Below are 25,024 nucleotides of genomic sequence, written 5' to 3'. Positions count from 1 at the left end.
CTATCTTAAACTAACCTTTTCTCTGCATTTAAAAAAAAAAAATCAACTCTCTTCTTAAATACGGAAACATGGTCTTTTCAGTTTATAGTTCAAAGGTCAAATACTTACAACTAGCAGGCTGTTCTCCATATCGCCGCATTATCTGGTCATGCGTAAACTTCACAAATGCATCATATTGTTCTACAAATAAAGGTATATGTCAATTATATGACTTGTAAAATATCCCATCTTAATGTATCTAAAAATACAAAGCTATGTGAAAACACTTAAGACTTCACTCTTCCCATAGCTTGAATAGTAATTGTGAACAGCTCAAATCAGCATTTCCCACAGGAAACATAAAAATTTGGATTCATTAATACTGTGGCTCTTCTACATGGCTAGCTCTTCCCTGGGGCCGTGAAGGTATGGTATGGGCTTCAGGAATGTTGATTTTCTTTACTGAAGTTCTTTGGCTCACAGACAATACCATACCAATGTATAGAAAGAGTAGTTTCACCAGTGTAAAGAGACCTGTGGGAGATAATTCACTTTTTAAAAAAATGATATAAAGTTTATTCATGAGCATGGGAGACAACAGGGATGAGGAAGGGGCAGCCCAGAGAGAAAGAGAGACACAGCAAGACAGGGAGAGAGGTAAGAGCAGTCATTCGCTTCTTACAGTGAGGTTCTGTGTATGGTGGTCTGAGTAAGAATGGACCCCATAGGTTATATATTTGAACACAAGTCACCAGGAAGTGTGGCCTTATTGGAGAAAGTGTGTCGTTTGGGGGGGGGGGCACTTTGAGGGATGGCTCTCTGTTACTGCTTTGGCACATGCCCGCATGCCACCATGCTCTCTGCCATAATAGACTATACCTGAACCCCGCTCCCCTTAATTAAATGCTTTCTCTTTTAAGAGTTGCCTTGTTCGTGGTGTCTCTTCACAGCAACAGAACTGTGACTAAAACACTGGACATTCTAAAATAAGCTCATTTGTTACCTGCAAGTTTTGTGTTCAGTATTTCTTCGTATTCTTCTCGAACTTTCTCTTCCCGTTCTTTCAACAAACGTTCACAGATCATGCCAACCTGCCTTAGAGTGAATAAGGGCTGTTCTTTTTTTAATGGTGAGGATGTGGCAGATGAAGTCCCTATGTGCAACATGAATAAAAGAGCCTGCATGAGGGTTTCGGTTACAACTTTCCCATGTCATTTTAAATGTATTACTTATGGTAAGCAGGTCCGACTATTAAAGTCCATCAGAGGAAAAGCCTCAAGAGGAGTGGAGGAAGCGCCAGTACAGCCACTGCCAGGATGGAGCCGGCACTGCACTTTGCGTCTCCATTCCAGCACATGCCTGTGAGCAACAGTTAGTGCCTAATTTACAAAATTTGCAGCAAAAGAAATCTAACTATGGTCTAACATTTTACTTTAGAGTAACATTGTCCTACCACACAGAAACTTATTTTATTGTTAGTGCTCACTGTTTATTTTAAAGCCATATAGTAAAGCTTCACAACCAGATTCTTCCACCTTTTCAATATGCCTCATTTTAAATTTCCTATTAAAAGACAAGTATGTTTAAAAATGAGAAAAAATGGGAATTATACCTTTAAAAAGAGTTGTTAGAGGAAAAATTCCGAAATATAGATACTTAGCCCTTATTGAAGGAGCATAATTGATTCTAAATTTTGAATAGTGACCATAATCCCCACTTTGTTAATATAATTTAATCACCTAAACTCAAAAACTGCAACAGAACCAGTTACCAAACTAAATCAAATGTAAAAAAACAAAACAAAACAAACAAACAAAAAAAACCAGCCTCAATGCAGCATTTGTCAATTTCAATTTAGCAAGATTATTCCTTCTGTGTTTAAAAGTTTTTAGGAGAAAAGTCTCTTAATAGTAACTGTTAATGTTAAGAGGGTGAGCTCAGATCTCTATTAAAAACTTTATGACACAATAGAATGCCAATGCATCCGTACAAGTTGACTCATGAACAAGATTTCAGAAGTGTTCATTTCTGTGACCTCTTCAAGGAGGGAGCTCTTACCAAGTTTGTTTCACTGAATTGTATGCTTTTTTCTAAGAGTTTGTTTTTCATTAGTGATATCTGCTAGGACAGTCTGAAGAGAGAAAAGCTTCATCTGTATTTTATGGTCCCAAGTTCTGAAAAACTATTAATATTATAGCTACCAATATTACTAAATAGTGAGATACTCGCAGAAAAGAAAAGTTTCCTCAGGCATTCGTCATCTATCATTTAAAGTACTTTGGTCTTCTAAACACATTCTTGGCGTGAGGTCAATTGTGATAACCTTCTAGATAATGTGGGATTACAGTAGCTATCCCCTCTATCCCCAGTCAAGGACTGCGTACAAATACGGCACACTCATATGTTAACACTTGTTTCCTGATCTTCATCTACCCGCACTGGCTCATCCCAACTTACCAGACTTCTTAGATCTGCCAGCCTATCCTAACCTATTTGATATTCTACACCTTTTTAAGGCTGGAAATCAATGGACGTTCTAATAATTAAACTAGTATTAGTAGAGAACTTAAGGATTATTATTGTAATTTTAGTAAGAATCATTCCCTCAATATACTTACCCCCTAAATTGCCAGTACTCTAATAGTTAGCATTAAATAATTTTCCTGACAAATTTCAATTGATTACATCTTTGATTTTGTGTTTTTATTCTGCTTTGAATTGTACCACGCTTTCCTATCACTATTAAGGAAAAACAAGTGCTACTGAAATAACAAATATTTTGAAAGAGTATTAATTAACTAAAGGTAAGATGGCTCTTTTTCAGCCAAGTAACTTCATTACTGAGTCATCCCTTTTCCACTATAAAAAAAAGGGAAATAAAAATGGGGGGGGGGGAGACATTTTTAAAAGAGAAAAGATGGGTTTAAAACTGATAGTTTTTTAAAATGGGAAAAACTCAGTTTTAGGAATCTAGCCCATTATGACAAAGGTCTGAGAGCACAAGGGCAGATATCTGCATAAAGGTTGTATTTAAAAAAATTTTTTGAGTACCACTGTCAGACCAATAATTTAGGAAATCCACAAAAGGGCAATGTTCAGAAAAGCATACAATGGGGCTGAAAAGATGGCATGACAGTTACAGGCCCTTGTAGGTGCAGGGGACCTAGGTATGGTTCCTAGCACCTACATGACAAAGCTCCTAACCATCTCTAACTCTAGTTTCAGAAGATTTGATGTCTTATTTTGGCCTCTGTGAGTACCAGGCATACAAGCAGTAGACGTACATACATACAGACAAAAACATAAAAATAAATTAAATTAGGTATTTTTAAAGCATTCAGTAAGCATTTATGATTTTTTTAAAAGATTTTTAAAAATTTTTTTTACATATGAGTCCTCTTTTTGCATGTACACCTGCACGCCAGAAGAGAGCATCAGATCCCAATATAGATGGTTGTGAGCCACCATGTGGTTGCTGGGAATTGAACTCAAGACCTCTGGAAGAGCACACATTGCTCTTTACTGCTAAACCATCTCTCCAGCTCCCACTGGTAGTTTTTTAAAATGAAAGTTATACATCACCATACTTACAGTGTCCATTTCAAGAGTACTAAATAAAGGTGGCTATCTGTGGTTGGTGGGAATCCAGGTGGTAATTACTTAGCATAACTTTGGGGTGGCGGGGGCAGGTTTCGAGACAGGTTTCCCTGTGTGGCCTTGGCTGTCCTGGACTTGCTTTGTAAAGCAGGCTGGCCTTGAACTCAGAGATCCACCTGCCTCTGCTGGGATTAAAGTCATGCGCCTAAGCCACCCAGTTTAGTTTAGCTTTTTTAATCTTGGAGAAAACGGGTACTTTAAGTCATTGCAGGTACTTTGCATTACAGTCCCCCATCATTTCTCACCTAACATTTCTTTCGTGTATTAAGGTTTCTTATTACCTGGTGATGCTGGTCCACTGATGAGAAACGCATGTGGCTGTGAATCAGAGCTACACCCTGGGTCTGTCTGCTGAAAGCTAGCTTCTAAATGTCTTCTCTTCTGCATGCGTTTATACTCCTGTTTTATGTTGTACAGAATTTGTTCTAAAAGGAAAAACATAAAAATTTGTCAAGATCAAAATTTTCATGCTAACCCAACAATAACAACAACAAAAACTCTTCTTACAACATTCTAAAAGGCTTTAAGTTAACGATATTTTGATCTCTACTCTTAGTAACAAATGTCAAACCATGGTAAAGCTTATTCACAGCCAGAAACTCCAAAATGTACTACACTAGGCTTGGAGTAGCCTGACTTAACACTTACCAACCTTTGTAACTTTACACGCTAAATGATCACTACAAAGCCATTGTTCCTCAGACAATTAATTTCCTTTATCAGTGGTTCTCAACCTTTCTAACCCTTTAATATAGTTTATGTTGTAGTGACCCCAACCATAAAATTATTTCATTGCTACTTCCTAACTGTAATTTTGCTACTGTCATGAATCATAATTCAAATACCTGGTATACAGGATACCTGGTATGCAACCCCCAAATGAGTTGAGAACCGTTGCATCTAATTCTAAACTACTCTAAAATCAATGAAAGCCAAACTAAAATGTACCATAAAGAGAATGCTTAAAAGAAACCCAAGACTAAGCTGGGCGTGGTGGCGCACGCCTTTAATCCCAGCACTCGGGAGGCAGAGGCAGGCGGATCGCTGTGAGTTCGAGGCCAGCCTGGTCTACAAAGTGAGTCCAGAACAGCCAAGGATACACAGAGAAACCCTGTCTCAAAAAAAAAAAAAAAAAAAAAAAAAAAAAGAAACCCAAGACTAAAATTCAGGCAACTATTTTGAGCCCCAATACCAACTGGTAGAGATATCACTAACAAGCTAAAGAATTTTAAGGTACAGTTAGGCCTAGCGGTGCAATACCTTTAACCCTAGCACTTGTGTGGAAAAGGCAGTCTACCTTAGAGGGCTCCAGGATACACGCCAGCCAGTCTCAAAAGGCAAACAACTAAATAAATGAGGTATAATTTTAAAATGATTTATCAATTTAAATATAAAACCACCAATTTCACTACTCTGAAAAGTTCACGTGTTTCTTTACATAAATACACCCCTCCCTATCTCTCTTCAGTAAGCCAACACTCACATGCTATTATTACATTTGGCCTTCTGTATAAGTGAACTTCACAACCACAAACAGTGCAAACAGTTTTTAACTGAACCTGTACTATAACAAGTACATTCTTCCTGTCATCCTTCCTGAGCACACAGTAGAGTGACTTTTCACTCTACCCTGCACATCTACTAGACATGCTTGGAATTCGTGCACACCGCATCAATCAATTTCGTCCTATTATTGACTGGTGATAATTCATCTATCCACTTTCCTATTATTGGCCTTTCAAACTACATCCAATAAACAATTAAATACAAGCTCTAGTCTGACATTTTCACCTCTGCTGGGTATTACCTAGGAGTGGTATCAGGTTACCTAGTCGTAAGGCAAGTGTATGCCTAAAGTATTTTCTAGGGTCTCTTTACTTTTTCCCATTACTACCAGTTACCCTTAATCCTTGCCAACATTAGAGAGCTCAAGAATTCTTAACATCATTACCTGCACTGTTTTGCACAGCTACTATGATGCAACTAAGTCACCCTATACTGTGCCCTCAACTGCTCTAATACTGACAGCACACAATCAACAATGTTATGCTTCCAGTGATCTAACTTAGACAAGATCTAGGCAGCACAAGTCACCAACCACCAACTTGCTTTGACTTATTTCAGTAAACTTTTTGAAACTGGTAATGTGATGTCCTCCCAAGTTCCCCACCCCCAGTATTCTACCATCTACCGTACTTCTATCCAGATACTTGACTGACTCAAGTTCCCACTACACCAGCAGTATAAAGGCCTTCTGTGTATCAGTAAAACCCTTATCTACATATTCCTAAGCTACTTCTATCCAGTCATTTTGGTTAAACACAATATATAATTACATATATTGAGCATTTTATCTCCATTATGTTGCTAACACAATTTTCAGTCTATCTAATAAAAAAACCAAAGTATCATTTGTGTTATCAGTTGTGTATTCCAGTTTTAATCATCCAGCTGAACTGCAGGGGTCCTTTAGAGTAAAACACTAATCTTCCTGACAAGCTGCAGCCCAGCAGGTTATGCCCTCTTTATAAACTTTAAAGCCTGGATTACTGTTTTACCATAAAAAAGTGAGGATACCAGCAAAACCTAACTCTAGGTATTTTCATTCTAAAACCTAGTAAGCAACACTGAGTGATAATAAAATGTGCTTCCTTACAAGATTATTGGTAGACCAACAATATAATATCCCTTTGGACGATTTTTAAAAAAGAAGCTAGGTGAGCAAAATGCCTTCTTTAGTTTGTACTTATTTAAATTATACTAAGCACAACGAACAAGGTCACAAATAAGAGAACAAGGCACAGAGACTTTTAAAAACCGAGGGGCTACATAGATGATCAGTGCTAAGAGCACGTGCTCTGGATGTATGATGACCTGGTCCAGATGTACTCATGAAAAAGCATGTGCCTGCAAGGCCAGCACTGGGACAGGCATGAGGACCCACAGTCCGCTGGCCGGCTGGCTGGGATGGAATGAGCTTTCACCCCATGAGAAATCCTGACTCCAGACAACGTCCTAGAGGGCGGAGATGCGGGGGAAGCAAGTGAGAACAACTAGGGCCTGTAAGTTCTAAACATCTACAATGTCCCAGATGCACTGAAGTTTTACATTTCCCTCAGGCATTACTAGTTCAAAAGGGCTTCATAAATAGTGTTCAAAGTTTACATGTATGAGACTCTTTAATACACCATTTCTTTCTTTAAACAAATTGTGTGTATGTACCCAGATCTGTATACACTATCATGCATATTTAGGGGTCTGAGGACAATTTGGCAAGTCTCTCCTTCCACCGTGAGGGTTTTAGGATCATCAAATTCAGATCACCAGATGTGGCAGCAAGCATACTTATACACATAGGCACCTTACCAGTCTATATGCCATTATTTCTTTATGGAGTTTCTGAAAAATTAAATGTGCATCTAGCAGCATAATTAATAAAGAAATTTTAAAAAGTTTATAATTTCTAGAAAGGAACACAAATTATATCAAATACAGAAAATCTGCAGTAGCCCTTAAGACTGACCACTAAGAACCTTTCAAATAAAGTAACAAATCTACAATTTTAAATTATACAGATAGTAGCATGTTGTTATAAATTCAAATACACACAACTAAGGGTTAATATAAAGGCCCATCTTGATCATCAACTTAGAAATTAAAACAGTTCTTTTTTAAAAAATATTTATTTGTTTATTATGCATGTATACAGTAGTCGGCCTGCATGGATGGGTGCCTGCATGCTGGAGACGGCACCAGATCTCATTACAGATGGATGTGTGCCACCATGTGGTTGCTGGGAATTGAACTCTGGAAAAGCAGACCGCTGAGCCATCTCTCCAGCCCTTAAAACAGGTCTTAATTTCTCCATTGAGGAGAACATGCAAGGCCAGCCTACATGGCTGGTCTACGTAGTGAGTTCCAGGCCATGCAGTGATATGTACTGTAACCCTGTCTGAAAAATAATTAACTAATTAACTGCACAATGGGACTTAGAGTCCAAAAACCCTCAGTCAGCAGGTGGATTCTCTTGCTAGCTAGTGAGTTCCAGTTCATGACACCAACAGGGATGTGTTAGCCCTATTGCTTTTGTTGTGTAGCTCTACTGCTCACAGCTATCTTCTCAAACAGCTTACAAGTTAGAAAAATACAGGGTAATCTTAAATTTTAAAATAAAACAAAACAAAAATACCAACAGCAGTAAATAGGAGAAAGGGGAAGCTGAGCCAACAACCCAAAGTGGGGCGGGTGGAATGTGCACTACAGAGAACACACGGTTCCGTCTAATCTAGAAGCAGGGGGTCTGCCTCCCACAGTCATAAAGGCAGAGGGGAGAAGATGTTTTTTTGAGGATGGGGGGAGAAAAAAATCAAAGCTGAAATACAAATCCATTGCCTATCTTTCCTCTTGATGGTTGGGTATGCTTCCTCTCAAATAAGCTACAGAGAAAAACAGTGTCAACATTTACTAAGTGATAGTTCACAAACTAAAATCCTATTTGACTCTGGCGTTTTGTTTTGTTTTATTTTCTTTGAAAACAGGGTTCTCTGTATAGCCTTGGCTGTCCTGGACTCACTTTGTAGACCAGGCTGGCCTTGAACTCACAGATTGCTGCCTCCCAAGTTCTAGGATTAAAGGCGTGTGCCACCACTGCCCAGCAATATTTTGTTTTTTAAAAATATGTGTATGCACGTGCCCATGTGTCAGTGTCCAGAGGCCAGAGACGCCTCTGAAGCTCTAATTACAGGTAGTTGTGAGCTGATACCATGGGTGCTGGGAACAGAACTCAAGTTCTCTGCAAGAGCAATAAGCACTCTTAACTCCTGAACAGTCTCTCCAGTCCTGTATTTTCTTTTTTAAAATAAATATGGCCACGTGGGTAGTGACACATACCTTTAATGCCTGAACTCAAGAGGCAGAGGCAGGTGGACAAGGCCAGCCTGGTCTACAGGGTAAGTTCCAGGACAGCCAGGGCTACACAGAAAAATCCTGCCTCAAAAACAAAACCAAAATCAAATATGAATGTGTGGCCAATATTCCAAAGCTGCTGCTTTGATCTCTCCTAAGATGATCCCCATGTGACTGACGGTGAATACACCCGCTTTTCTATAGTGACCGCTATGAGAGAAGGAAGATGCTGATGGGAATCTACTGGCCCTTTACTGGTCCATGAGTGTATAAGCCGGCAGGTCTGCAGGTGGGAGGTGATTCACCCGTTAAAGTACTAAATGCTGGCGGTGGGGGCATCCAGTGGTCCCCTTGTGATTCCACTGTAGAAGATGAAGACAAGACAGGTGCAAGATGCCTAGCTCTGGACTCAACGTTAACAGATCCTGCCTCAGTAACTAAGGTTAAGGATGGACGTCTAGAGTCTCATCTAAGACATATACAAACATGTACACACACACACACACACACACACACACACACACACACACACACACACACGGAAAGTATTTATAAACAGATTTCACAAAAACTCTAGGCTCTGGCAGTAGGGTGTCCACTGGGAAGGCCTGATAATAAAAGGCCCAAATCCACACAGCTGGAATGAAGAGAAATAGTCTGAACTAAAGATAAAAATTAGTGAGTCATCTGTAAGTATAAATTTGAATCATGCAACTCCTTGGGGAGCTATTAGGTGAGATGGCCACGGAGCTCAAACTAGAACTAAAGAAATCCTGAATTAAATGACAGGACAGAAACAGCAGCTAAAGTAGTTACGAGGAAACCTAACCGTGAAAACTCAGAGCCTTGACTTCACTGCTGGCTGACCTGGAAGCTGCCTGAGGCACGGATGAAAGCAGGCAGCTAAAAGCAGAACCTAGAAGAAATGATGCTTCAACTGAAGACCTGAAAATGGCAAAGCCAAAGCAAGATCCACTTGAGAGGTCTGTGGGTTGGGGTAGTAAAAAGGTTCTTTCGAAAGAGAATTCTTCCTCGACTTTTAATCCACAAAGATACTTTAAAAAATGAGACTTGCACAAAGTTGGTTTAAAAGAAGACCTCACATTTTTTTTTTTCTGTAGAAAGGCAAGATTACTCACTGAAAGACATGACTACTAGATGGCATTTAAAAAGTCCCATTCAACTCTGTTCTACCTAATCCCAGCACTAAGGTGGAAATGCTTTTGATCCACACCACCCTAAAGGCAGGTACCACTAATGTACACATTTATGCAAATGAGTATTGTCCCTCCTGTCCAGTCCCCAGCCCCCACCTCTGCCACCGCCAGACAGGGTTTCTCTGTGTAGCCTTGGCTGTCTTGGACTTGCTTAGTAGGCCAGGCTGGTCTTGAACTCAGGGATCTGCCTGCCTCTGCCTCCCTGAGTACTGGCATTACAGGTTGTGTACACGGCTTAAAAACAAGTTGTTCCTTCCGAAATGTCACAGTCAACACACACCTGACCCTAGGGCCCAATCTATACTTCTCTGTGCTGTATTGCTACACCAAGCCAGTATACAACAAACACCTAAAGCTGTAATAAATCACAACGAAGAAAGCTAATGTTTAAAATCAGAATGCCAAAACAGCATATGCTGATATTTAAAATAAAGTATAATTTCATCTACTTTGACAACTCAAGCAACAATCACTGACTATATGCAAAACAAATTATAAGAAACCTCATGCTATGCTCAGATGTTCACATAAGACATGGATCTTTAGTCTCTAAACTGCCTCCTCTTAGGATAGGCATCTAGTTCAAAGGAGTGTTTTGTTGCTGTTTTAAGGTATTACTCTAAGCTAGTAGATAAGCACTGATGCGCATCACATTTCCTGTCTCCAATAATGTCCGTACTATTTCACACTAAGCCACTGAAGGATAGTACAGTCAACACCAGGTTACCCTATCCAACCATAGCAACTATTATCTATACTTCCAACTATACTATTTAGAAAAGTTCTTTTTTTTTTAAACATTTATTTTTATTAGTGTTTTGTCTATATGTCTATGTGAGGGTGTTAGATCCTGGAGTTACAGACAGTTAAGCTGCCATGTGGGTGCTGGGAATTGAACCTGGGTACTCTGGAAGAGCAGTCAGTGCTCTTAACTACTAAGTCATCTCTCCAGCCCTAGAAAGGTTCTTTTAGCCTATTATATTTCAGCACTAGGTAGTCTCTTAGCGACAGAGATAATACCACTTGAAAACTTCTATGTTTTATTCAACTGGTAAAGCAGCTTAACATTGTTCTTAGTACTCTTATTTTTGAAGCAACGCCTCAATATGCACCCCAAACTCAGATGATCCTCCTGCCTCAAGCTCCAGAGTGCCACCACACCCAGCACTATCTCATTTAAAAAAAAAAAAAAAGGCTGAGCAATGTGGCCTTTAATTCCAGCACAGTCAGATATATAGTGAGTTCCAGGACAGTTTTGTAAAGACCCCGTCTCAATAAATAACCCAAAAAAATGAATAAACAACAACCAACAGCTCTCCTAAACTCATCCCTAATCTGTCTTCATCTTATTTTCTGTGGTGCTAAGTAGTAACAAAAACAAATGCTAAAAGGCCAGTACACATATGTCAAGATAATTTCAGTAGAGTGAGCAAATCTATGGTAATAGCAAAATTCCTTGAAATGAGACTATTTAAAATATTGTAATGTTTGCAGCCCACATTTCTCATCCAGCAGGCATATGAGTAAATATTAAGAAGTAATAAATACCCTGGGGCTGGAGAAATGGCTCTGCAGTTAAGAGCACTTGCTACTTACACAGAGGACTGAGGTTCCATGCTCAGCACCTACAGTATGAACTCACAAACATCCCTAACTCCAGCTGTAGGGGACATGATGCCCTCTTATAGCTTCTAAGGGCACTGCAGGTGTGTGGTGCTCACTCATAAATACTCAGACAAATAAAATAAATATTTCTTTTAAAAAGCCTCAAGTGTCCAGAAACACTGTTTAAAACTTTCACTGCAATAGTTATTACAATGCAATTGAATTAGACTTTGCTCATAAAATATTGCAATGATAGGGTCACACAGTAGTCTAAAAAGAAAAACTAACGCGTGATTCCGTTGTTTCCTTGATTACAACACTTACAAGAAACCTAGGAAATGTCAACTGAATAATTCAACAAATAAATTCAACATTTTAAAGCTTTGTAGTAAAACATTAACCAAGGGTACTAATAACTTTGAAGCTATTTTCAAAGTTGGTATCAGTCCCATTTTACCCATACTAGCCTCAAGATTTCAGGGACCTAGTTTAGAATATTAATGGTTCTCTCAGCTATGTAGAGAAAGTTGGGATATGCGGAGATAAATTGAGTTCTAGAACTGCTATGTTCAGCAATCACAGTATAGAGCGGCCATCTGCAGATGCTAGACATGTTCAAACAGGCCCTTTCTCCTTACCTTTTTAAAGCTGATAGCCTTACCAAGGACAAGAAATTTATCAGATGGTCACATATGCACAGAGAAAATTCTGTGGGTTAACAGTCCTGGACAGTATTAAGGCCAACAGTAAACACTGTTTAAACTCAAGGGCTACAAGGACCACAAAATTCTGATTAACTAATTCAGTTATAGGTACTTGAAAATACCCATTTCCAATACTGTTATCTAGTTTAGTGAACCAACTCTGCAAGGAGCCCTAACTCTATTCTTACTATCATTTTGTATTTTTAATGTTTTGTTTCAAATAGTAAAATATATAGTCAAAACAACACTTTTGACTGAACCTATTTTCTTTTACATTTTCATTTATCATTATTTTTCGCATATTTGTACATTTCCTCACACAACTACAGTTAAATACATTTGCCACAGTGCACATGTGAATGCAAAAGGACTTTTTGGATTTGTTTTCTCTTTTGACCATGTAGTTCTCAGTGATCAAACTCAAGGGTCCTCAGGCTTGGCAGCAAGCACTATTATTGGCTGAACCATCTCACCAGCCCTGAATCTCTCATTTTCAATCTTTCAAAAGTGTTGCTACCCCCTTTTCCCTGGCCTATCTTAACAGTAAGAAAAACACACCCAAGTAACAAAAGAACAAAGCCATTCAAAAGCTCAAGACCTTCTCTGCAGCAACTCTGGCTGCTAGCAGGATCTCTACATAAAGTCAGCTTAAGTTTCTGTACTCAAGTTGGGCTTTAGGTTTGAGGGTTTGTTTGTTTCCTACCTTTAAAAAAAAGGTTAAAATGAATACAAATGCACTGTACTATTCTACAATGGCCATAAACCTAAGGCTCTTTCTTTCTTTTTAAGCACTCTATCACTAAGCCAACATGCCAATCCCAACTTATCAGGATTCTTAAATGCACAATTTAAGACTATGAATTAAATGGAATTACACACTCCTAAATATCAAGTTTACAATCCATAGTACAAAGGATACTACTAAGAGCATTTATTTGTCAAATCCACTGAGAAACCAGAAGTGATTTAACAGCTGTCTAAATAATCAAAATATTAAAAGACACTTCTGGCTCAATAAAAAGACATCTGAAGTTAGATAGTGCCTTCTCCAACAAGCATTTCATTTATTTGCCTAGAGCCATTTATATTTCCTTTAATCCAGCTGGTGTGTCCATTTGGAGGCATGTATCAATGCCTAGTGAATAATCTATTCCCCATTCACAAGCTGTAGTTTCCATTTTTAGTGGAAAGTTTCCAAGAAATACAATGAGTTCTTACAATGGAATTTAACTCTTCATCCAACTCAGTTCCTAAAACAAACTACAGCAATGGCACCAAGCAAGCTATAAACAATGTACACATTAATGTTAACTAGCCAACTCACAACAATATCAACATCCACAGAAGGCCATTCACCAGACCACTGATTCATACGTGTAATTACAAAAGCAATGTGCTAGATATGGCCAAAAGTACTGACATCTTACAGTGTTGCATAGTATTTTGGTCTTACTAAACATCTTTCTTAGGAATGCCATGACAATCTTTGGGTTACACAATTAATACAGATATTTAAAATAGCTTAGGTTGCCAAATAAAAAGGCCAGGGCCAGAATGGAATACAGCCCTTGAGCTGCTGGTCAGTGGTGTCCTAGAGACCTCCAAAATACCCTCCACTGCTGAGGATGCCACCACACTGTGGTCACAGCACATGGAACAAGCCGGTACTCCCCTCTAGTAGCTAGTTTTCACAGTCCCAGAAGGTGTCTTGCAGGCTACTATGAAAGAAAGTCATCCAACATCCTTACCCAACTGTGAACCCTCTAAGCTACAAAAAATGATCAGTATGCTATGACAAGCCCTGTAATAGTAGCATCAGTACCAACCACAGGGGGAAGTGTCCTGCTTTTCTGGTTGGGTTTATGCTTTCCATGTGCTCCAAGGCAGAAATACATGCTTGACACTGTAAACCTAGCCAACAACCCATACTTGGAGAACTCATGAGCTCTGTATTTTGTGAAATGGACATGGTATCAAACTGCCCTCTCAATTTGTATCTCTCTTCCTATCAATTCGTGTAGCTCTCAGACCTCATCAGAGAAGTGTCTTTGTATAGTTCACAGTTAACACTAAAACAACTGGGTCCAAGTGCAGAGCTCAGCTATACACAAAGGATTTGTATCATACCTCCTCCCACTCATACTCAGGGACCATCTTGGAACAGGAAGCAGAAAAAGCGAAAGAGCCAGATGTCAGGGAAGACCAGTCTTCTGGCCATGACAGGACTGAAGCACTCATGAATTTACAGCAATAGTGGTTGCCTGTCCAAGACGTGCATAAGATCAAGTCAGTCAACATTTATACATACGACCCCACCCTTAGCTGAGACCTATTAACAATTAGTGGCATCTGGGGAAGACAGTCAATTTTCTTTAAGCTCTTAGAGCTCAGCTGTGCTCCAATGGATGACCCCAAATTCATGAGTGTATATATAGGCAACACAAATTAGGACTTAATAGGCTATTTTAAGAGAGGAAGAGAAAGAGGGGCAAGGGGTGGGTGAGAATGAAACTGGGAAGAAGGAAAGGGGGTGGGGTGGATCTAGGAAGAGCTAGATGTTTGATCAAAATATAGTTCATGTACGAATGTATTAAATTTTCAAGTACTTAGGAAAAATACATTCTTAAAATTTTATTTAAGTCAGGGTTAATACCAGCACTTGAGAAACAAAGACAGGCAAAGCATTGGGAGTTCCTGGCTAGCCAGGGCTATGTGGTGAGACCCTTGTGCCACCCTACCCCCTCTATGACACACAACCTCTTTAAAAAACAAAACAAAACTATTTTTTTCCATTAACTTCCCAGGGTTAAGTACTCGATACATTCATTTTCCAACTTCATTTAAATGCTTCTCTCTCCCAAGCCACCCTCACTAATCATCCACCATCCTTTTACACACTAAAAAGTATTTTAAAGCATTACTGAATTACAATCCTAGACCAGATCAGAGTACACACACTTCTCGCCCCCCTCAAGTTGTTGCTTTTCAAGGCACTGACATTTGAACTTCTGATTTTCCAGTATCATGAAATAATCATTTTTATTCTCTCCCACCCATTTAAAAATGTTGCTAAAAACCATCCTTACCTCCCAGATATGACCATAATTTGTCAAACCCATCTTAGAGTGCAGTTCTAATATAGTAACTCAGGTGCACCAAAAATCTTGTTTGAGATATGATGTATGAAAAGGACTGTTAGTTGACATAACAGTTTCAAGTCTTGAGGGTAAGAAAGCAAGCTGGGCTTCCTTCAACTAGCCCTCTTCTAGTATTAAGTGCTAGCTAGTATTAAGTTGCAAGTTTGAAAAATATTAAATAAGAGTAGTCATGAAATCAAAGTTTGGAATCACCTTCCCAGCATGTCTGATATAACAGTCAGGGTTTAAAACAGTGCCCGAGCTCCTGAGGCCACTAACGCCACACCAAGACTTCAACAACACCTAAAAGACAGCAATGGTAAAAGGCAAACTACCCAGCACATGCTAAACTTCCACTTCTGTAGTTTTAATCTAAAAAGTTCAACCACACCTTTGCAGTGTTGTTAAAAATTATAGTAAGTGTGTACATTTTAGTAAATTGGAATGTCAGCAGTCTTCCCTCATTTTTCAAGAAACCAAATCTTCTACATTTAACATTCAAATTGACTGAAATACCCACTCAATACTTGACAAATTCTATATTACCATGTGACTTTTAGGTTTCAATATGTGATCAAATTGTATCAGCAGACTTAAAGACTAGCAATAGTTCTAATTATTTTACTAATGTACTCTACCTAATTGAAATTTGAGATGAGGAGCAAAGTGTATTTATTAACCACTGCTACAAATATACAGCAATGACAGGACAAATTCAAAAAAGGATCATTAGGGTTTCTGAAGAAGTTCCCTGTAAGGAAAGGAAGGTGTGATAGTTCCCTGCTGTTTAATGTATGTGTTCAAGATTATTTTAATTGCGTAGGGATATATTTTAACTTACAAACCTAACACTAGCTCCAATGAAATTTATTGCTGGTTACAGCTATTTTGAAATGGCCTCATTAATCGTTTGGACACCATTTCAATGTTCAAAGATAGCATTTCATTAAAGGCAATTAAAAATGTCTGCCCCAAGGAATTTATTCTTCACTTTGTTCTCTTGTTTCTCAGTTATGTCTAAACCAGTGGTTCCCAGTCCTCCTAATGCTGCCACCCTCTCGTGTTGTGGTAACCCCTAACCATAAAATTATTGATGCAACTTCCTAACTGTACTTGTATTGTTATGGATTGTAATGTAAATATCCCATATGCCAACCCCAAGGGCGTCCAGTCCCACGGGTTAGGAACCATTGGACTAAACTACTCAATCATGAATGCCTTTGTGTGTATATAAGGGGGAGGCATAGGAACAGTCATTAAATAAAATGTTTGCAATTCCTATGAAAACTGCCTGCAACTTCTAAAAATAGTGTTGTCCTAAGTTATATCAATATTTAATAACAAGAATAGGTAACTGAGGTCTCACCATGGATTTAAGTATGGATATTTAAATGTGACATTAAAAGAAAAGAAAAGAAAAGAAAACAACTTGGTACAGTCAATTGCATATGGAAGTTACCAAATACAGAACTCTACAGTTCTCATCTTTTTAAAGTGAGTTACTGAGAAAAAAATGTAATCAAGTTAAACAAACCTCTGCATGACACACACAAAGGGAACAGATTTACACCTCAGGTCTACAAAAGTCTACCTTATGACTGTGCCAGAAGCACACAAAAATTTCAAACTGCCGAGGGGAAAATACCCCTAGGTACACACTTAATGTACAAAAGCAACCAATGGTACAACCTGGGAGTGTTTTCTCCCAACATATTCCGTTGGGACAACTACAGCAATTAAAAATAAAGAAACTGGTCAGTCCCAATTTGCAGTACAAGTTCCTTTTCATTAAAAGTTCAAGATTTCTTAAGTACTAGACACATGGTGAGATCACATTACAGTACTCGGGTAGAACATTTGCTTTGTTGTTGACCCTGCTAGGGAAACAGGTCTTGACTCAGCCAAAGTGGCGTTCTTGTGGGTGATTAATGACAGGCCTACAACTCGCCCCGGTGACATCCATCCCCCTCCAAGCCCCACCCCTTCCATACTAGAAGCAGCCAAGTCTAAAATGGAGGAGGGGCTGCCTCCTCGCCTCAAACCACTCAGTCACCGAGTTAATAGCTGCAACCAATCGATTCAGCCCGAGAGGCCGGGAGACTCGGGTGAAATGTGACCCTTCTCTCGCCCGACTTATGAATAATATCGCCCTCTCAGATCATTTCCGCCGGCTCTCTACATAAGGAAACAATTGCGGCGATCTTGCCCCCCAAAACGATCTTCCTGACAATGAGCTACCCCACAATGCCGGCCGACAACGGCCCCTATCCCAACCCAACCTGCCGACACCGCCCCCACCTTGGTCCAGGCCCTTCCTTCCCTTTGTGTCCGCACCCCGGCGCCCACCCCCGCAGCCCCCCCGGGAGCCGAGGCCCACCTGTGGTGAGGCGGGAGGAGACGTCGCCGAAAGGGGAAGGCTCCATCCGGAGATACTTCTGCGGCGAGGCGGCCGCGGTCGAGGCGGCGGCGGCGGCGGTGGCGGCGGCGGGGGAGGCGGCGGCCGAAGCCGGTGCCGACAAAGGCGCGCACCGCCTCCGCTTCGGCGACGCCGGGCTCAGCAGCGGGTCGAAATCCAGAGTCCTTTTCAGAGTGGCTCCGCACGCCATGGCAGCGGGCAGCCGAAGCCCGGCTCGGGCGGGGCCGGGGAGGACGGCGACAGGCGGCGGGCCCTCCGAGGTGCCCGGTGGGTGTGGGGCCTGGGACAGCCGAGCCGCGGCAGGGCAGACGGGCGGAGGCGCGAGGGTCGCGCCGCCGGCTCGGGGCCGCTCCCGAGAGGCCGGGCCGCCCCCGCCGTGCGCACGGGCGTGTGGTGCGCGCCGAGGTTCCTGCGCGGAGACCGGCTCCCTTCGGAAGTGGACTCGGCTCAGGGGCGCGACCGAAACCCGATCTCCAACACGCCGGTGCGGGCGGAAGCTCGTGAGCGGCGGCAACGCGGCGGGGGGGTGGCCTGTGAGGTAGCTGCGGCCGCGGAGACCTGGGCAATGCACTCGACCCTCTCTCTTCTCCCCCACACCAACTCTGCCACCCGCCGCCGGCCCCAATATGGCGTCAATAACAACGCCGCCGATTCAAATCCTGCGGCCCCAGAGCGCCTGCGCGCGCGCGAGGAGGGTGGTGGGGGGGCGGGCCTACCCGAGTGCATTCTGGGATTTGTGGGATTCCGCTGAGGGCAGGAATCCGCCTGAAAGGCAGTTACCCAGAAGTCGCAGAAACTACGACTCCCGTCATCCTAGGCGCGCGATCCCAAGTTCCGGGTTGGAATTTAAATACCCCCTCATAAGTAAGAAAGTAGAGAGAAAAAAAAGATGTAGGGAAGAGAGAAAAAAAAAGATGTGGGGAAGAGAGAAAGGAGATCCTCTGAGACAGTGGGAAAGAGGAAGCGAACCCATAGGAAAAGCAAGCTAAGCAATTTGAGACCCTATTAAGACGCGGCGTAGTGACATAACCGGGAAATAGCAGAGAGCCGATCTAATAGTCGGAGAGAGATTTACTTAGCTATCAAGTGCACCAGAAACCAAACCTGTCACATGCAGGAGATAGGAATGATGAGAACATATCAGATTACAGGATCGTTGAAGTCTGTTTCCTGCTTTCCAGCTATCTACTTGTTTATGCCTATTAAATTCTGCAAAGCTGGAAATGAGTAATATTTGAACGAAGCACAAAGTAAATTATTGTACTCTGAGCAGAAAGTGATTGACACCAGAAATTATTTGTTGTTTGGAATAGGGGGCGGCGTCTGGGGAAAAGCAAGCAAATAAATGCCTAGGGAGCAGGACTCGTTGTTGTAAGCAAAGTTGAGGAAATGTTTCTAAAACTTACATATTTAATCAATCAAATATCTAAAATAAGGATCAAATGCAGCTTTGATGAAATAATTTATGCAGATACTTCATATCGTCTGCCTGTGGATGCTACCTCTATACCAACGTTTCATGACTATCATATGATTATAAATGTTAACTATATGTCTACTACTTTTATTCTGTTGTTTACTCAGAAATCAACACATGTAGCTACTTCATACTGGTTTAAACAGTAATGCGGTATATCCATTTGTTTATAATTCTTCAACACCACAAAGATCAGCCTTCTTAATCACACTGTGTAAGCAACTTTGCCGTGCTTGTTTTAACTTAGAATATACTTTCTAGAAAATATCTTTTGAGAAAGACCAGCATTCTATGAAACAATCACTTAACGAAGACATTTACTAAGAAAGTGTTTATTGAGTTCTAAACACTCCAGGAGACTTTATTATGACGAAGCTGACTGAATATAAATATTTTATGTAAAATAACAGAAAAAGAAAGGCTCTTGAATGTATCCCAGGCTGGCCTCACATTCACTGTATAGCCAAAAATGGCCCTGAACTCCTGAACCTCATGCCTCTCTCTGCTGTGAGCTAAGACGGTTACAGGCATGTGCCAACACACTCAGTTGTACTGCCAGGGATAAAAACAAACACTCCAGCGTCTGAGCCACGTCTTTTGCTTGACAGAATTCTTTTCTCCCTTTCACTTTGATGATAAGTGGCGTGGAAGTAAAAAGGGAACCATGAGACAGGCAAATTGAGATTGTGTGGAGGAGAGGAAGAGTAAGAAGACATCTATGACGTGAAAGCAGAGAGGGGACGCACTGTTAAGGTTAGAGGGTACAAAGCCTGGAGGGATTAATGAAACCAAATTAGGTATGAAAATGCCATAATGAAACCTATTGCATTGTATGCTGATTTAAAAAGTTGAGAAATTCGGTAGGATAAGTAAAAGCTATTGTGTTAGTGTCAACTAAGAGAGTCCACAACTGTCATGGAGGGAAGCAGGGCAGCAGGCAGCCAGGTATGGCACCAGAGCATTAGTTGAGAGCTTACATCCTGATCTGGAGGCAGTAGGTAAAGAGAGAGAGAAACTGGACCTGGTGTGACCCACCTCCTCCAACAAGGCCATACCTCCTAATCCTTCCTAAATAATCTACCCACTGAAAACCAAGCATTCAATATATGAGCCTATAGGTGCCATTCTTGTTCAAGCCATCACATTAGTTGCTTTGAGTGGGCTTTTGTTTTGTTTTTGTAGTGCTAATGGTCCCCTGTGTGCATTAGGTAGTTCCTTTTTCTGATACCAGGGTTCCCTGTGGGATGACTTTCTGTTTTGACATTGCTTATAAGGTGCTATATTATGTTTATCTGGGTTTTCTTTCTATATTTTTAACTGGTGTGTTTATAGCAATCTGGGTTTTCCTTAACTCTTCTCTCTGGTTTAAACTGGAACACGCCTGGAGTGGTTTCAGTTGGAAAGTTGGGAATTCTGTCAGTAACAGTAATTCTCTTTTCATTAGGCCTACTGCTATATGATTTTTTGTTTGTTTGTTTGTTTGTTTGTTTCTCTGTGTAGCCTTGGCTGTCCTGGACTTGATTTGTAGAGCAGGCTGTCCTGGAACTCACAGAGATCTGCCTGCCTCTGCCTCTGTGCTGGGATTGCAGGTGTGGTACTGGCTGCTGTAAGTCTCTATGGCCTACAGGATGATTAGGAGTTCAGGCTCTTCCTTAACTGAACAGCAATTTTGTGTCAATCTTGGGCTACACAGACCCTGTCTAAACAATTGAGTTCATACTGGAGTAGGAGAACTTTCTAATGCAATAAGACTGGTACTCATTATAAAAAGCAAGAACATGGATAAAAAAAAAATGTGGGATGGTTAGAGTCAGACATTTACAACCAAGTAGCACCACTGAGGACCAGCTAGCCACCAATAAGAGCGTGCTGGCGTGAAGCAGGCTCTCCCTTGCTATCCTCAGAAGGAGCCAAGCTGACAACACCTATACCTTGGAATTCTAGTCTCCAGAATTTTGAGGCCATACATTTCTGTTGCTTAAACCACCCAGTTTGTGGTCCGTCCTTAGAGCAGCTAAAGGCAACTACTACACGATGGTTGTGATTAGCATTCAAGATACGTGAGGGAAAGGTTTTATTTAATAGTGCCAGGGCTGGGCCATCTCCCTTCCTCAGATGACTAAGGAGCTAGCTCAGAAGCTCAGAGAAACAGAAGCACCTTCCCTCCATGGTCCTCTGCATCCTCACTGGACTCTCTTCTCTTTACTTTTACCTGACTACTTGCCCTGGAAGACTTTAACGGTGGCTTGAAGGAGAATGGCCCCCATAGGCACATATATTTGAATGCTTAGTCACCAGGGAGTGGGAGGGTCAGAAGGATTAGGAGGTGTGGCCTTGTTGGAGGAATTGTGTCACTGCGGGGTGGGCTTTGAGGTTTTCAAAAGATGACCTCCAACCCAGTGTTTCTCTCTTTCTCTTGGCCTGCCACTCAGGATGTGCCTCTCAATTACAGCCGTAGTACTGTGGCTGCTATGCTGCAGCCGTGATGAGAGTGGACTAAACCTCTGAAGCTGTCAGCCAGGCCCCAGGTAAATGCCTCTTTTTATGAGTTGCCTTGGTCATGGTGTCTCTTCACAGCAAAGGAACAGTAATGAGACGGCAGCCTGGGTTTTCACTGCTCCAGGACTCCTATATCTACCTCAGTGCATCAAGGCTGAGATTCTTTTTCTTTTTTTTTTTCCCGAGACAGGGTCTCTCTATGTTCGCCTTGGCTGTCCTAGACTCATTTTGTAGACCAGGCTGGCCTCGAACTCACAGAGATCCGCCTGCCTCTGCCTCCCAAGTGCTGGGATTAAAGGCGTGCACCACCACGGCTAAGGCTGAGATTCTTGTTACATACCTTCACATTATCCTCACTACATTGAGGGAAAATAATCAGATGGGCATGGTGGCGCACGCCTTTAACCCAGCAGTCCTGAGGCAGAGGCAGGTGGATCTCTGTGAGTTCAAGGCCAGCCTGGTCTACAAATTGAGGCCAGGACAGCCAGGACTACAAGAGAAACTGTCGTGAAGAACAAAACAACCAAAAAAAAAAAGTGAGAAAAAAACTGTCAGGGGAACTTTTGCTCCCACACTTAACAAATGTCCATTATTTCTTAATTGTTCTTTTTTTTTTTAACCACTGTCTTTTCAGTAACCTACATTGTCCCCTAAAGTTATCTTCTAAAATGCTCTAACAAGTATTTTAAAGTACAAAAACACTTCCAGAGAAAAATTTGTAAAAGTTAGTTTAAGGGAAAAGAAAAAGAAGAAAATAAATATGACTCTTAAAACCCATTCAGTTTTAACATAGTTTAGAAGTGAATTTTGAGTTTACACATCAAAAAGAAAAAGAAAACTAACACATTAAGTTAGTTAGATCACGTTACATGAATCTAAATATATAGTACAATGAAAGGTTCCTGTGACCTCCACAGCCAGGCTTGCTCTGGTATTAAGTATAGGCAAGTTTGAAAGGTTTGTCCCTATGTATGTAGGGCAGTTTTGTCACCGTGTAGCAACTATCTTCTGAGAGCCATAATCTCCCAAATCACATTGCCTTTACCAAGATTCTGTTCCTTGCTTGGTATTAGACTTTCCTCTTCTTCTAAAAAGTGTTTATTTTTCAGTGCATGGTTATATCTCCTTGAGAATGTTGGATCCCCTCTAAGTGGAGTAACAGACAGTTGTGAGCCACCATGTGGGTGCTGGGAATTGAACCCGGGTCCTCTGGAACCTAGTGCTCTTAGCCACTGAGCTATCTCTCCAGCCCCAGTATTAAACTAACGACAGATATAGTCCTTGGAATCTGATTCTGGCACGGTGTTCTTTGATCAAAGTCAGTGAAGCAGACATGGATGACACCACAAAATCTAGCCATTTGGTGCCTCAAGATCCTCCTCATACCATAAATCAGTTTCAGTTTTTCTTGGCGTCAAATAAGAACAGTAACAAGTAAATGCAAACAGAAAGGGAGGAGTAATGTTCGCTAACTTTTCATGCTGTTTAAGGAACAGCATCAGGAACAGCAACTCTAATTCAGAAGCCACTTCAGATCTATATTCAGAGGCAGCATTGCTGTGGACAGGAAAAAAATAGCCATTGGGAAAATGAGTGCAGTTCGGGGAGACTAGACATTGTAACTCCTTCATCTGAGGCTCTGCAGGCTGCTTAAGCCCCTTCTAAGCTCTGTAGTTGGAATGAATACACAGTATTTTGTGTTACAGACATGATGGCTAATTTTTATTTTCATTGCTGGAATGTAGAAATTACTTTCAGTTGATTAAAAATAGATAGGTCATAAAATAATTAAAACATAAAGAGATGCTAGGACTGTCCCAACACATTTGTAATTTGAAAAATGTAAGTCAAGACTGTATTTAGTGACTCTGACCCACTTTGCCCAGCAGCTGGCCAAGTGGAGAATGTGACCCATTTGTTCTTGCTCCTGATCGTATGGCTAAAAGTGTTGTACTACAGAAAAGATTTTAAAAAGTAAAATTTCTACTGAACACATAACACTACCCGTCCCCACCATCCTAAAATTGAAAATCATACATTGAACCATCCAGTTCTGCCAATAATTTCAAGAAGCTGCCAAGCTGGGTGTGGTGGTCCATCCTTTAACCTCATCCCTCGGGGAGGCAGAGGCAGTCGGATCCCTGTGGGTTCAAGGCCAGCCTGGTCTACAAAGTGAGTCCAGAGCAGCCAGGGCTATGACACAGAGAAACCCTGTCTCAGCAAACAAACAAAAGTTGCAGTTTCTCATAGGAGGCTGATATCTCCTTGCACACACACACACACACACACACACACACACACACACACACACGGGAATAAGCTCCAATTTACTTAGCCAATGGGACTCTTAAGCCACTGGCTACTCTTTGAGAAGTCAAACCAAGATTTTATGAAAATCTTACGTCAATTATGCATTCACAAACATCTTTCTCCTTGCTCAGAACTATTTGCTCTTTCCAAAGGCAGGAAGTATTTTATATTTGCCAGCCTAAACAGATTAACAATGAAATAGAAGGAGAGGGAAACTGAAAAATACAACACACTTGTTACAACTTGGTACAATCACTGGGCACCACAGAAAGACTGCAAAGGTAACTGCAGTTTCAAGAAACACAATAGCCTGGAGACACCTCCCTGTCATGACAATTAGTCCTGCTGTAACTCAGTTCTGTTGGAAACGCTGCCATGTTATAGCAATTAGTCCTGCTGTAGCTCAGTTCTGTTGGAAACACTGCCATGTTATAACAGAACAATGTCACTGCGGTGGAGTGACCAGGTTTTAGGGGGAAAAAAGATGTCTATCTGAATTTGAACTTCAGACAAAGAATAATTTCTTCATACTACAAGTGTGACAGAATATATATCTGCTTAGCTTATATTTTGTATGTCAACACTAGAAAAACAGCAAAATGGTGAACCTTCAAGTAGCGAAAAAAAGCACAAACTAGGTTTCATATGCGATGAGATATATATAAAAATATACTAGACGGTATCCCAATGATTGAAAAATAAAAGTGTCAGTTGTTTAGAAAGTTAATTTGCGCAAACCAGCTTGAGCCGTGAATGTCCCATTAACAGCAGAGGCCAGTTGTAACAAACAAACAAACAAAAAAATTGTTGACAAATGCAAAGCTCAATTTGCCCTTTTTCCTAGGTGGACACCTCCATCCCCCAAAGGTTGTTCCTAGCCCCATTCTGACCTGGAGTTCTACAACACCTCACAGCCAACAGCGTCACTTCCATTTCCCCAAGTCCAAACCTGAGTCAGCACTGGAGACACTGTCTGCGTCCGGTTCCCTTTTCCTCTTCTGCCTCTTGTGCCTTCTGCCTTCCATGATGCCACTTGGTGAGACTTTCCAGGACAGGAAGATGGGCCTCTCACTCCTCCACTGTGCCAGGCTTCTTCCGCACATGCGTGATTAGAAGAA

At 41.1% G+C, this 25,024-nt stretch overlaps 1 protein-coding gene across 2 annotated transcripts in view; it reads right to left on the bottom strand.

Moving 5' to 3' along the window:
* AKIRIN2 (akirin 2) overlaps positions 1-25,024 on the bottom strand; it is a 25,818-nt gene extending 794 nt beyond the window's left edge. Inside the window, exons 1-4 of one of the 2 annotated variants that reach the window (XM_084799243.1) lie at positions 24,856-25,024; positions 3,918-4,061; positions 983-1,132; positions 109-180 (exon numbers count right to left, since the gene is read on the bottom strand). In XM_084799243.1, the coding sequence (XP_084655369.1) occupies positions 109-180; positions 983-1,132; positions 3,918-4,061; positions 24,856-25,009 (520 nt within the window). In that variant the 5' untranslated portion in view covers positions 25,010-25,024. Of the gene's footprint in view, positions 1-108; positions 181-982; positions 1,133-3,917; positions 4,062-17,581; positions 17,949-24,855 lie in introns of those variants that run through there. The other variant, XM_084799242.1, reaches the window with a different exon arrangement.

Source organism: Acomys minous (assembly GCF_964271855.1).
Source record: "Acomys minous genome assembly, chromosome: 1".
NCBI classification, from domain to species: domain Eukaryota; kingdom Metazoa; phylum Chordata; class Mammalia; order Rodentia; family Muridae; genus Acomys; species Acomys minous.
The sequence above is the reverse complement of the archived record's forward strand: the minus strand, read 5'-3'. Positions and strand labels throughout refer to the sequence as shown.